We start from the raw sequence: 12,235 nt of genomic DNA, 5'->3' as shown, positions 1-12,235 counted from the left end.
AATTGGATTAACTTGATGTGGCTGAATTAATATTACAATCAATTAATCAGTTCTTCCAACGAACTATTTTGATTATTAATTTATTCTAATAATGGGTATCTTCCATGGCCACCGAAGAATAATTATTTCTTCGCCTGTACAGTACTTTGAGCCAGTAGCAAAAACCGTGATCGTAAAGTGACTTGTATTGCAAACAAAACAGAACCAAATACATATTATGTACAAGTTTTATTAACTAAATATAGATATTTATATGAATATAAATAAACTAAACAACATACACACATGAATACATAAATAGGTTAGTGATAGGATGAAATTGGAAACCGGAAGAGGGTCTATGAGAAGAACCATCAGAATTTCATTTTCACATTTCATTGAATTGAATACTTGCATTTGTAATGGGAACAATTCTTGAAGTTGTTGAAAATTGAAGTCGTTGATGGTTCCGGCAGCGTCAAGTGGAAGTTGGTTGAGCGTTCTCTTTCTCCAGGAACGCATGATTGGAAGTGAGGAAGTCAAAAGGATGGGTGATTGGAGTCGTTGTTGGTTGGAGTCTTTGTTCCAAAACTCCTGAGATTGTCCTTGGTTCTTTGTGAGAGAGTCTTCTCTCTTTTCCATGAGGCCGGATCTGGTTGGAATCGAGGCCTGCTGGGCCCTGGGGCCCCCGTGGAGGGGGAGGGGGCTCCCCAGTCTCACCAGAACAGTGTTGCGGCTGGATGAAAAAACTAAGAGAGGGAGGTCACATGTGGACTGTCTCTAATAAGGCCTGGAGAAGATCCTCCCCTAAGGTTTGAATGGACCTATGAGTAAGGTGACATGTCCGAGAGGGGAAGCGGCTCTTAGTTGATTTATGGTCTTTGTCCCCAGCATGCTTAGACTGTTCATTCAAGCTCAAATAGACATAACAAATTCACATTGCATTCTAAGAGAAGGTGATGTACATCAAAGTGTGTGTCATTAAATGAGGATTTGCTATGAAGCATGATACAGGTGAGGTTATATTGACCGTTGGGTGGTCGTTCAACCACATACACCCCAATCAAACATACCATGTTGTTATACCTAATAGAACACGAGACAGTAAATCATCACAGTTTCTGTGAGGCAGGTTCCTTCATAGATCAGAGTAACACCGCAAAGTTTATTTAATTAAAGATGGTCTCTCTCTCTTAAGCATGTGGCGCATGTGGCCACATTCCTTTGAGGTCGTAAAGTCTGTTATCAGTCTTAAAGGGTTAGTTCACCCAAAAATGAAAATTAAGTCATTAATTACTCACCCCCATGCTGTACCAACCCCGTAAGACCTTCGTTCATCTTCGGAACACAAATGAAGATATTTTTGATTAAATCTGAGAGGTGGATCACTGCTACATAGGCTGCCAGAGGGAATGAAACTTGACGGCCCAGAAAGTCATTAAAGAACATGTTTAAATATTCCATGTGCCTACAGTGGCTCAACTATAAGTTTATCAAGCGACGAGACTACTTTTTTCCCGAAAAAAAAAAACATAATAACGACTTTATTCGACTATTCCTTTTCATTCCTTGTGGGCCTGAGACGAGAGTTCAAGAGATTTCCACGACGCATGCGCGAGAACTGAACAAGAAGTATTAGAAGAAGAACGTTCTCTTCTCAGTTCTCGCGCATGCGTCGTGGAAATCTCTTGAACTCTCGTCTCAGGCCCACAAGGAAGAAAAGGAATAGTCGAATAAAGTCGTTATTATGTTTTTTTTTTTCGGGAAAAAAGTATTCTCGTCGCTTGATAAACTTATAGTTGAGCCACTGTAGGCACATGGAATATTTAAACATTTTCTTTAATGACTTTCTGGGCCGTCAACTTTCATTCCCTCTGGCAGCCTATGTAGCAGTGATCCACCTCTCAGATTTAATCAAAAATATCTTCATTTGTGTTCCGAAGATGAACGAAGGTCTTACGGGGTTGGTACAGCATGGGGGTGAGTAATTAATGACTTAATTTTCATTTTTGGGTGAACTAACCCTTTAAAGTGTTCTGTAACCGGACACCCGGCTGACAAAGTAACTTCATTTGTGAGATTAGTTTTGGGGGAGAGTTTCATAGACCTTTATATTCATTAAATATAGTGAATATGAATAATTAGTGTGTGTCTGATTGGTCCAGACCCTACACCTCTTTAAAACAGACTTTGCTGCATTAATCATAGACTAACTGATCTATAAATGAACATGCATACAACTGTGAAAGAAACAGTGTAAATGGTTTACTGTCTCGTGTACTATTAGGTATATATTATGGTATATATCCTGGTATACAACCAACTAACGATCAATGTAACCTCACCTGTATCATGCCTCCTACCTAATTAATCCTCATTTAATGACTCACACTTTGATGTACATCACCTTCTTCTAGAATGCACTGTGGATGTGTTATAGCTATCTGAGCATTAATGAACGTATAATCATGCTGGGAACAAAGATCCGTAAATCAACTAAGAGCCACTTTCCCTCTCAGACATGTCACCTTTCTGATTGGTCGAGTTCAACCCTTAGGGGAGGATCTTTTCCAGGCCTTATTAGAGACAGTCCACATGTGACCTCCCTCTCTTAGTTCTTTCATCCAGCCGCAACACTGTTCTGGTGATTCTGGGGAACCCCCTCCCCTCCACGGGGGCCCCAGGGCCCAGCAGGCCTCGATTCCAACCAGATATGGGCTCAGGCAGGAGAGAGATGACTCTCTCACAGAGAACCAAGGACAATCTCAAGAGTTTTGGAGCAAAGACTCCAACCAACAACGACTCCAATCACCCATCCTTCCGACTTCCTCACTTCTCCTGGGTGCTCGGCGTGGCCTCAACAGAGTCCCAGGCCTTGACCAAACCAGCAATGCGTTCCTGGAGAAAGAGAACGCTCAACCAACTTCCACTTGACACTGCCGGAACCATCAACGACTTCAATTTTCAACAACTTCAAGAATTGTTCCCATTACAAATGCAAGTATTCAATTCAATGAAATGTAAAAATGAAATTCTGATGGTTCTTCTCATAGACCCTCTTCCGGTTTCCAATTTCATCCAATCACTAACCTATTTATGTATTCATGTGTGTATGTTGTTTAGTTTATTTATATTCATATAAATATCTATATTTAGTTAATAAAACTTGTACATAATATGTATTTGGTTCTGTTTTGTTTGCAATACAAGTCACTTTACGATCACGGTTTTTGCTGCTGGCTCAAAGTACTGTACAGGCGAAGAAATAATTATTCTTCTGTGGTCATGGAAGATACCCTTTTCTTAGAATAAATTAATAATCAAAAGAGTTCGTTGGAAGAACTGATTAATTGATTGTAATATTAATTCAGCCACATCAAGTTAATCCAATTAACTGACCCAAATATTTATAATTGATAATAACAAGATATTATGGGATTATTAATATTTCAAAAAAGGTGAGTTCCTTACAAAGTTATATATATATATATATATATATATCAATTGCTGAACACTCTGACTGAGCGCTTGAAAGTATCACTCTCTGTCAAGCGATCTGTACTGTTTCAATTAAATTCAGTAGTTTTGCGTACCATAAACTCTAGTGTGAAGGTGCACGACTCGCCGTCGCTTTGGTGAGAATGCTGTGTTTCTCACACACACTCAAAGAGAGAGAGAGAGTCTTACTGTCACGATTAGCCACACACTCCCTGGGTGATCACGGACTACATTTCCCTTCATGCACCTCCCTGGACTGATTACACTTTACACCATACACCTGCACTGCGCTGATTACACACACACACCTGCATCTCATTCACACACACATATAAACTACTTCCACGCACCACATCAGTGCGAAGTCTTGCCTTTCCTGGCTGTCTTTACTGAGCGGTTTTTCCTGTGGATTTATTATTAACTTGACCTTGGACTGTGTATTCCGTTTCTGCTTGTTCTCTGCCTGCTCTGACTTGGATTGCTTAGGGACCTTGCTTCTCGCTGCCTACCCCGACCATTGCCTGTTATCTGGTTTGTCTCTGCCTTGTCTCTGTTGCCCTGTTTGCTATTGTTGATTTTTTGAAAGCCAAATCCTGTCTTTTCAATTTTTTATATTGCATATTTTTCATAAAATAAAAATATTGTATTTAAAGTATGGTAAATACTAGTAAAATGTACCAACAACAATCACATTCAGAAATAAACACTTTATGGCATAGCTGCCATAAGAATAACCTGAAGTTCTTCTTTAGCTAGTAGATTTCAATATACTGATTTCTCACTTTTTTTTATGTACAGTGACAGATTTTGGCATGTCAAAAAACACAGGTGTTTGATCTTTATTATCTATCTGATCCAGGGGATATGAATGTTTTTTTCCATAGACCGATCACATAGCGTTGAAAAGACAGCAGTTTCTTCTCGAAGTCAGAGGGCAGGAGATACGCTTGTCTATTACGCCACATCATTCTTATGCCGCATCAAAGCGGCCGCTTCATGGATATTGACAGGCAAGTGCGTCAGTACATAGCCAAAATAATAAATGATGGGCCTCGCTGGTGGGTATGTTCAGCTCTTTGGTGATATGCAGTGCCTTCAGAGTTGGATGATGGCTCAGGTTATGGGCTGCCCCACATTTCTTTTTATCGGCTACGTACTGACAAACTTGCCTGTCAGTTTCTTTGAAGCGGTCTTTTTGGGCTCGCCATCTTCTAACATTACACTCTGACACACCGTATTTCTTGGCTGCTTAAAGGGTAACTCAATGAGAATAACTGACATCTCTATCTTTTCATACAGATTACATAAACAGAGAATATTTGTTTTCATTTTGAATTTGATAATTTAATAGCAGAGACTTAAATGTTCATAAAGATATATTGCTTATGCCTGTGTGACTAGTATTCGCTGAGTTTTAAGTTTAGAGACGTGCTCCTGGAACAAAGTTCATGAAGACGGAGAGGCAGAAAGCATGCCCTGTTTATTTTCTTTATTTTACAAAAGCACAATGTTTTCTTTCGATTGTAAGTGGACACGTAAAAAAGTAGACATTTCAGAGGTTTTTTTCTGTATTTCTTAAGTCTGTATGACCATAAATTACAGTATTTTAAGTCTATTTTGCTGCTATGTGAAAAAATCCATCAAAACGCGCCGGGGCGTTTGTCGACTCCAGAGGGTTATCTTTAGCCTAATAGGAAGGAACATAAATTGTGATTAAAGATATATGCTAATGTTGTGAACTATTTTCTTTTAAAGTTTAGGAACTCAGAAGCTAAGACCAGGGGACTCGGGGTTGTATCTTTTAAGCAGGATTCTTTGTTTGCTGTAGTCTGCTTCGTCCAAAATCTTACCCAAGTCTAACTAAAGGAAACGTTCCCTTGCAATTTATACACATTTAGAGGCAGGGCTTAACATTGTGATGAACAAAGCATGTAAATGATGTATACCAGTTTAGGAACCTGCCCTATACATGGAGTGTTACCAATTCCAACCCAATCAGCATAACTATTCAAACAGTGAGACTACCAAAGTTTCAGTTATCTGCTTACAATAGAGAGAAACAGGAATAGCAGGTTCGATAGCGAGCAGTAATCTGACAGAAACAGAAAACAGGATTTGCCGGACTCTCTTGCTGGAAAACTGTTTCACAGCAAATATCATCACCATCATAACCTAAAATGCTAAATTCAGTATACGAAACTGTCTCAGTTTATATACTATTGTATTGGAACCTCAATTAAACATTCAATAAATTTGTAACACTACACTCACTCACTCACATCAAGACGCCGCTGTGGTGGTGGAATCCATGCAGGAGGAGCAGCGTTTGGCACTGCTTCACTTTACAGCGCGAGCTGTTTGGAGAAGCCCATTTTCACCTCCTTTGGGTTGGACAAGCAATCCCGCGAAAAAATGCAGGTTGCACAGGGCCGGCCCTGGCCAATTTGCTGCCATAGGCAAGATTTTACATGGTGCCCCATGCATCACAGCCCATTTCGCCCTGTCATTGTGTTCATGATTATTTATCCTATATATGTATATGTATGTGTATATATATGTATATATATGTATATATATATATATATATATATATATATATATATATATATATATATATATATACACACACACACACACACACATTACAGCCTAAACACAAATAGCAAGAGCATTACACCTAGCATTCAAGTCAAGACTGCACAACTCTAGAGTAAAACATTAATTAATAAAAGTGATAGTGAATGCGTCTAAAAAAACTGACGTGATTGTTACAAATCACACTGTCTGGGGCCTCTGGAGAACTCAGAACAATTATTAGCTCAAAGTTTAAGGTAAAAATAACTGCCATTAAATTATATATCTTACTAGTATGCAATTAGATAAACTGTTCATTCATTACATTACCTCTGTCTTTATCCCCCTTTATCCTCTTCTCTTCCGTTTGGCACTGTATCTATTGCAGACTATAATGCTACTCTAATATATATCATGTAAATTTGGCCATCCGTCACAATCAGGTAACTTTCACCATGTCTAGACCTGGCGTGAGCTGCCAGGCCCGTTTCTACGGGGTGCTTGAGTGTGTTAAGTGCCCTCAAACGAAATAAATGCTGTCTACATTGGCTGCAGCGAGGGGCGACGCTACACAACAAAGTACCAACAGTAAACTGATCGCGCACGCTTTGTTTCTGACGCACTTCAAGCACTCGCTGGGCGGGGGAAGATTGATGCGCCGGACCGGAGTAGGGGGGCTTAGTTAAGTTTTTGTGGAGTTTTTTTGCTTTATTTTGTAGTATTTTGAATTAATGTTTTTAAAATAGTATTAATAAAATTTTTTTAAAAAAATTCACTCGTTCACTCATTTTGGCGCCCCTATTGAGTGGCGCCCCTAGCATTTGCCTAGTCCGCCTATGCCACGGGCCAGCCCTGAGGTTGCACACTCTAGCACTAGGGGGAACTCACGGTCTTCCAAGCCAAGTGCATGCAACCACTGGCGCCTAATATCCAAGTTTGCTGGAAAGCTATGCAGTCCAGCAGTTCTGTTGCAACCAGCAACACTACACCTATTTCCCATCCTAACCACTGTACTAAATACAGATAAATATAAATAACTATATAAATGCTATGCTAACTAGATGCTAATATATGCTATCGTGATTGTTTTCAATACTTGCAATTCCAAATCCTGACTCTCTTCAGTAGTTTTGACGGAACAAGATGTTTTTACACCAGGGGCTGAGCCTATTCCAAGGGCGTGGTGAGCTCGTACCAAGGGCGTGGTGAGCTGGTGCCTGCTCACGTCACTACAACTTCCAATAACAAAATTCAACATGTAGAATTGAAACACTTTATACCCAAATGTCAAAAAATTTACTCGAATCAATGAACAAATAAAGCCCCAGTATTACAGATCATTAACTAAATAAAGTTGTTTTAGGGTTTAGTTACCCTTTAATGAGAGTTGTTTGATGACTCCGCTGTATTTATTTGGGGCTCCCAATTGTTCCGGGTGTATTATTGACATGTAAAAGTTTAGTCCCCAAATGTAAGACAAGGCCATTTTTTCAGATGTATTTCAAAGAAAACAACATTGTCTTATATTTGTAACAATACAGTGACATTCATTTGCTCAGACACAACAGTTGCTCAGCTTTTTCCCCCAATTTGAGATCTGGGTGAGTCGGCAGTAAATGTCTTCGCCAGTCCGCAGATTTTGTGCGTTCAGAGTTGACAGAATTCACAGAAAATTACATCACATCGGCACACTCACAGACTATTTTGAGCCGATTTTAGAATTGTTTTAGAAATGTTGCATTGTTAATAAATACTGTACATAATACAGTCATAATGCACTGATCAGATAATGGAAATCAAGGGTGCAAAGTCACAGACATCGAGGAATGGAGACGACCTACAAGACAAAAAAAGACAAAAGGAGAAAAAAAGGAGGATAAACTTACCATCCAGATCACGGATCACGAGTTTGGCGCTTTACGTGTGATCGTGTTGAGATACTTGAATATACTAGATGGAGCTGCACGGTCGCACATGCCATGCATGACATAAATGTGTTAGAAAACGCAAAATCTGCCTTTTGTTTAGTAATTGTTTGCAGCAGTTTCAGTGGGTCCCAAGTCGTAAAATACAGAAATCCTGTTTAAAAATCTGTTCTGATTTCTGAAAAAATCAGAAAATCTGTTTCTGAAGTCGTGCAGTGTATTTCGGCCTTTAGTCGAAGTACTATTAACTTTTAATAATGCATATTATATATTACTATTATCTTTTTTTTACAGAAACACTGAATAACCAACAATATCTTAAGCACCACCACCAGTCCTAAGTTTATTTAAAATGACAAATATGCATTTATACATGGTTACTAAGTTTTAGTTATAAGTACTAAAATTCTACCTTTAAATAGTGCTTGATTATCATAATATTATAATGCTTGCTTGATTGATTGATATTCAGAGTGTACATTCAGAAATTGAAAAAGCTGTGCCATTTTACAAAGATAAGCTGATTTGGTGGATATTTATATCAGTCTGTCAAGTTAGCTAAAAAATTTACAAGCCAATGGCGATTCCATTGCCAATGTGTGCGTAGAGGGTTACAGTAGGTGTATCAATGTAACTGTAACGAAGACTGAGTGGGATCCATGTGCGGTTTATTGACACAAAGCAAGTTCAGAGTACAGACAGGCGTGGGTCGAAATACCAGGAAGGGCAAACAACAATATCCAAGGCAGAGCAGTAAATGTGGTTATAACAGGCAGAGGATCAGGGCAGGCAGCAAACAACAATAGAGGCAAACACAAGTGGTAGGCAGGCAGCAAAGAATCGTAGAAGGTAATCCAAAGCAGTCAAACACCGGCAGAACAACACAGGGAAATGTAGTCCAAACTGAATGTTAGTACTCAGGCGAGTGAGACCTCAGATGGCCAATTGAGGAATCTTCACCAGCGTTCATGACAGTAACCTAGTTGAATATTTTTTGGAGGGAATCATCAAGAATTTTGAGCATTTTTATTGTAATTTAGGGTCCGTTTATACGACAATGATGTTTATAAAACACAAAATGTTTTCTTTGCATTTTTCGCATACAGATGACAACATTATCAAACAAATCTCTGTAAAAAGTAATTGCTGATTCTACTTAAGAAAAACTAGTGCATTTAACTTACTTTGGAAAATTAGTTGATTTAACTTGATTATACTGTGTACTGTGAACTTTTAGGTGGATGCAATAGTTAAACTAAACAAATCTAGTACATTGTACTTAAGATTGGTAAGTGTATTGTACTAAAGGCATGTTCACACTGTTGCAAATTTCTGGAGCACATAATTTGCATAAAAATAATAATAATAATGAAATGAATAACATTTTTAGTAAATACCCTACAATTAACGCGCGCACACACCACACACATGCGTGTTTATTTATTTATTAAAGGTTCGGAATCTTTTTTTCCTTCACACTATAAAATAACTGGGAAGATTAAAGAGTATTTGCAAGCCAATCGGCTGCTGCTGCTTCACAGTCTTTTATATTTTTATTAACAGAGCTTGATATAGTTATTGTTCGTTGGTTATTAAGTTTCAGCATAGACGAAACAACTCTTCCTCTTTTAATTTCTTAAATGCGTTTTCGTCTCGCGCATGCGCAATTTGCGCATTTTCGCAATGGGACGGTTGAAGAAGACGACACGACATCGACGAAGAACTTCATCTCGTGTTCGGGATGCGGCAGCAAAACTAGGTAAGTTATGCTAGCCACTTGAACTATTTTTCAACTTTAATGTCATTGTATTGCTTATAAAAACAGAATTTATTTTGCTCATTGTGCAGTAAGAGGAAAAGGCACACTGAAGTAGTTTTATGTCGAATGAGACCAGTTGAGACAAGTGGCTTAACTTACTAACGTTAGCTAGATTGCAAAAATAGATTTTTATTGAACACTGTTTTATGTATCAGCTACAGTTTATAAGCTGTGTTAATCGGTTATGGGTTTATCATTGTATGTAAAAATTCTGTGCGGCCTAACGTTATAACGTTTCTTTCATTCTTTCTAGAAAGTTCGAGGCTCATGTGTCGTTCACATGGAAATGAATAGCATGATGCATTAATTACGATAGTGTAACTAACAATCAGTTATCATCTTATTTTGGCCAGCCCTCTTCACACGAGTCTTTATTGGTTTCCTATATAATTTAATCTTGAACATTTACAAAACAAATTGATCATTAACCACTTTTGGTGTTTAATTCTTACTAGGACTTACTTTCTTCAGTAAAAAGTCAGTTTGTAATATCAGTTTGTCCTACTTTTCTTTCTTTTTTTCTTTTCTTTTTTTAGATCCATGCTGTATATCTGGCAAAACCTGCAAACTGAATTCATTCAAGAACTGGACAGATTCACTCAAGGCTAAAGCTGGAGACATTGGCTCCAAACTTAAGAAGATTCTGCAGCAGATTCAAAATGACGTAAGCTCCTTGACATATCACAATTGTATTATGTTTCGATGGAAAAACAAATGTAGCTTTTGCTGTTGTTTTTTGCTCTGTGTTGTGCTAGTGTCATGAGCTCTATTCAATATCAATTTTTATAACTTTGCAGAAATCCAACATCAATGCGGAACGAACAGCCGTTCATCATGGCCTACCACTCCTTCTCGGAGAGGACCCCACCGATTTTTACAAGACATGTTTTGTAAGTATTTTCTTCTCTGATGTGATTCTTATTTAACAGGCAAACTGTTCTTCAAACAGTTTTGATATCTGGCAAGAAGAGTTATGAAGGCAAGAAAAACACTCACCGGGACACTGATACAAAGTAAGGGTTAGAGAAAAGAAAGTGAAAGATAAATTAAGAATTTAGAGGAAAAAAGACAGTAAGAAGATACATTTTATATTACGTAAAGAAATGCAAAAAAAAAACATTTATAAGAAAGACAATAGATTTTTGATAGTTTTAATTTATATAACTGGCCTTCAGTTTTATTTGTTTTTTCATGCAGTTGTTTGATGTATGTATTCCCCCCTGCATCCACTGCTGTGTCCTATTTGAAAACGCCTTTACATTTAGACATAATACAGTGTTATTAATTTAGTTTTACATTTTAATGAGTATGTGCTCTTAAAGGGATAGTTTACCCATAAATAAAAATTCTGTCATTTACTCAGCCTTATGTTGTTCCAAACCTGTATGAATTTCTTTCTTCTGTTGAACACAAAATATAATATTTCGAAGAATGTTGGTAATCAAACAGTTGAGAGTAGCCATTGACTTCCATAGTATGTTTTCCTACTATGGAAGTCAATGGCTACTCTTAACTGTCTGGTTACCATCATTCATCAAAATATCTTCTTTTCAGTTCAACAGATGAAAAAAAAAAAAAAAAACTCATTCAGGTTTAGAACAACTTGAGGGTGAGTAAATTATGACAAGATTTTCATTTTTGGGTGAACTATCCCTTTAAAAGATGTTTTGTGGCTTTCTTTGACCTCATTTTTGTTATATGCTATTCCCATTTTTAGGACTATGATGACAATGAAGATATGTCCAACATTGAAATAGGTATTCTGACAGTGATTCCCGAGGACTTTGCAACCGCTGCCGTACCCTACTCCCTGCATCTTGATGCCACAACAACGGCAATCATTTTGGAAGGTACGGTGGTTGTGGATGATCTTGAAAATCTTCCACAAGCAATGTGTTTGCTCTTTGGACTAAATTATGCTCTAAACTTAAGAGTATCCTGCAGTATTGAAGAGCACATTCGACTTCATACAGAGAGTGATTTTGTCCCTTGGCCACAAGCCATTCTGTACCAAACTCTGTGACTTACACGCTCTGCTTTCAACCACTTTATAAAGGTGTTAAAAACAAAGAAACATTGATCTTTTTATTGTATTTAGTTTTTTGTTTTTTCTTGAATGCATTATGTGCTGTATTTCTAAAATGTTGTTGGCGGGCCAAGTAATGTTTTAAAATTAATATTGTTGAACAAATAAACATTCTAGTGTTTTGCCAAATCTGTTGTCTTTCTTTGTATTCTCAACTTAGAATTTTGAGTACAACTTGCTTGAGAAATTTAAGGCAATCAGTTTCCACACATTCCTCTAGTAAAATGAACAAGCAGACATGTTAAAATAACTGTTTTGTTTAAGTTCTGCTTACAAATCTCAACTTAAATCTGTAAGTTGCCTAAACTTGAGTTTATTAAGGTACCTGTACTCAAGTTTTATGGTAACCTCTAC

General features: G+C 37.7%; 1 protein-coding gene across 1 annotated transcript; it reads left to right on the top strand.

Annotated features, from left to right (window-relative positions):
* The first annotated feature begins 9,659 nt into the window (after positions 1-9,659).
* LOC143710279 (uncharacterized) lies at positions 9,660-12,010 on the top strand. The gene is made up of 4 exons (XM_077201263.1): positions 9,660-9,735; positions 10,332-10,459; positions 10,593-10,685; positions 11,513-12,010. Exons 1-4 carry the CDS (start codon positions 9,660-9,662, stop codon positions 11,816-11,818), a joined length of 603 nt encoding a protein of 200 aa, XP_077057378.1. The 3' UTR covers positions 11,819-12,010.
* The last annotated feature ends 225 nt before the right edge of the window (positions 12,011-12,235 follow it).

This window comes from Siphateles boraxobius, unplaced genomic scaffold (assembly GCF_051911475.1).
Source record: "Siphateles boraxobius isolate OS27281-9 unplaced genomic scaffold, OSU_SipBor_1 46, whole genome shotgun sequence".
NCBI classification, from domain to species: domain Eukaryota; kingdom Metazoa; phylum Chordata; class Actinopteri; order Cypriniformes; family Leuciscidae; genus Siphateles; species Siphateles boraxobius.
The sequence above is the reverse complement of the archived record's forward strand: the minus strand, read 5'-3'. Positions and strand labels throughout refer to the sequence as shown.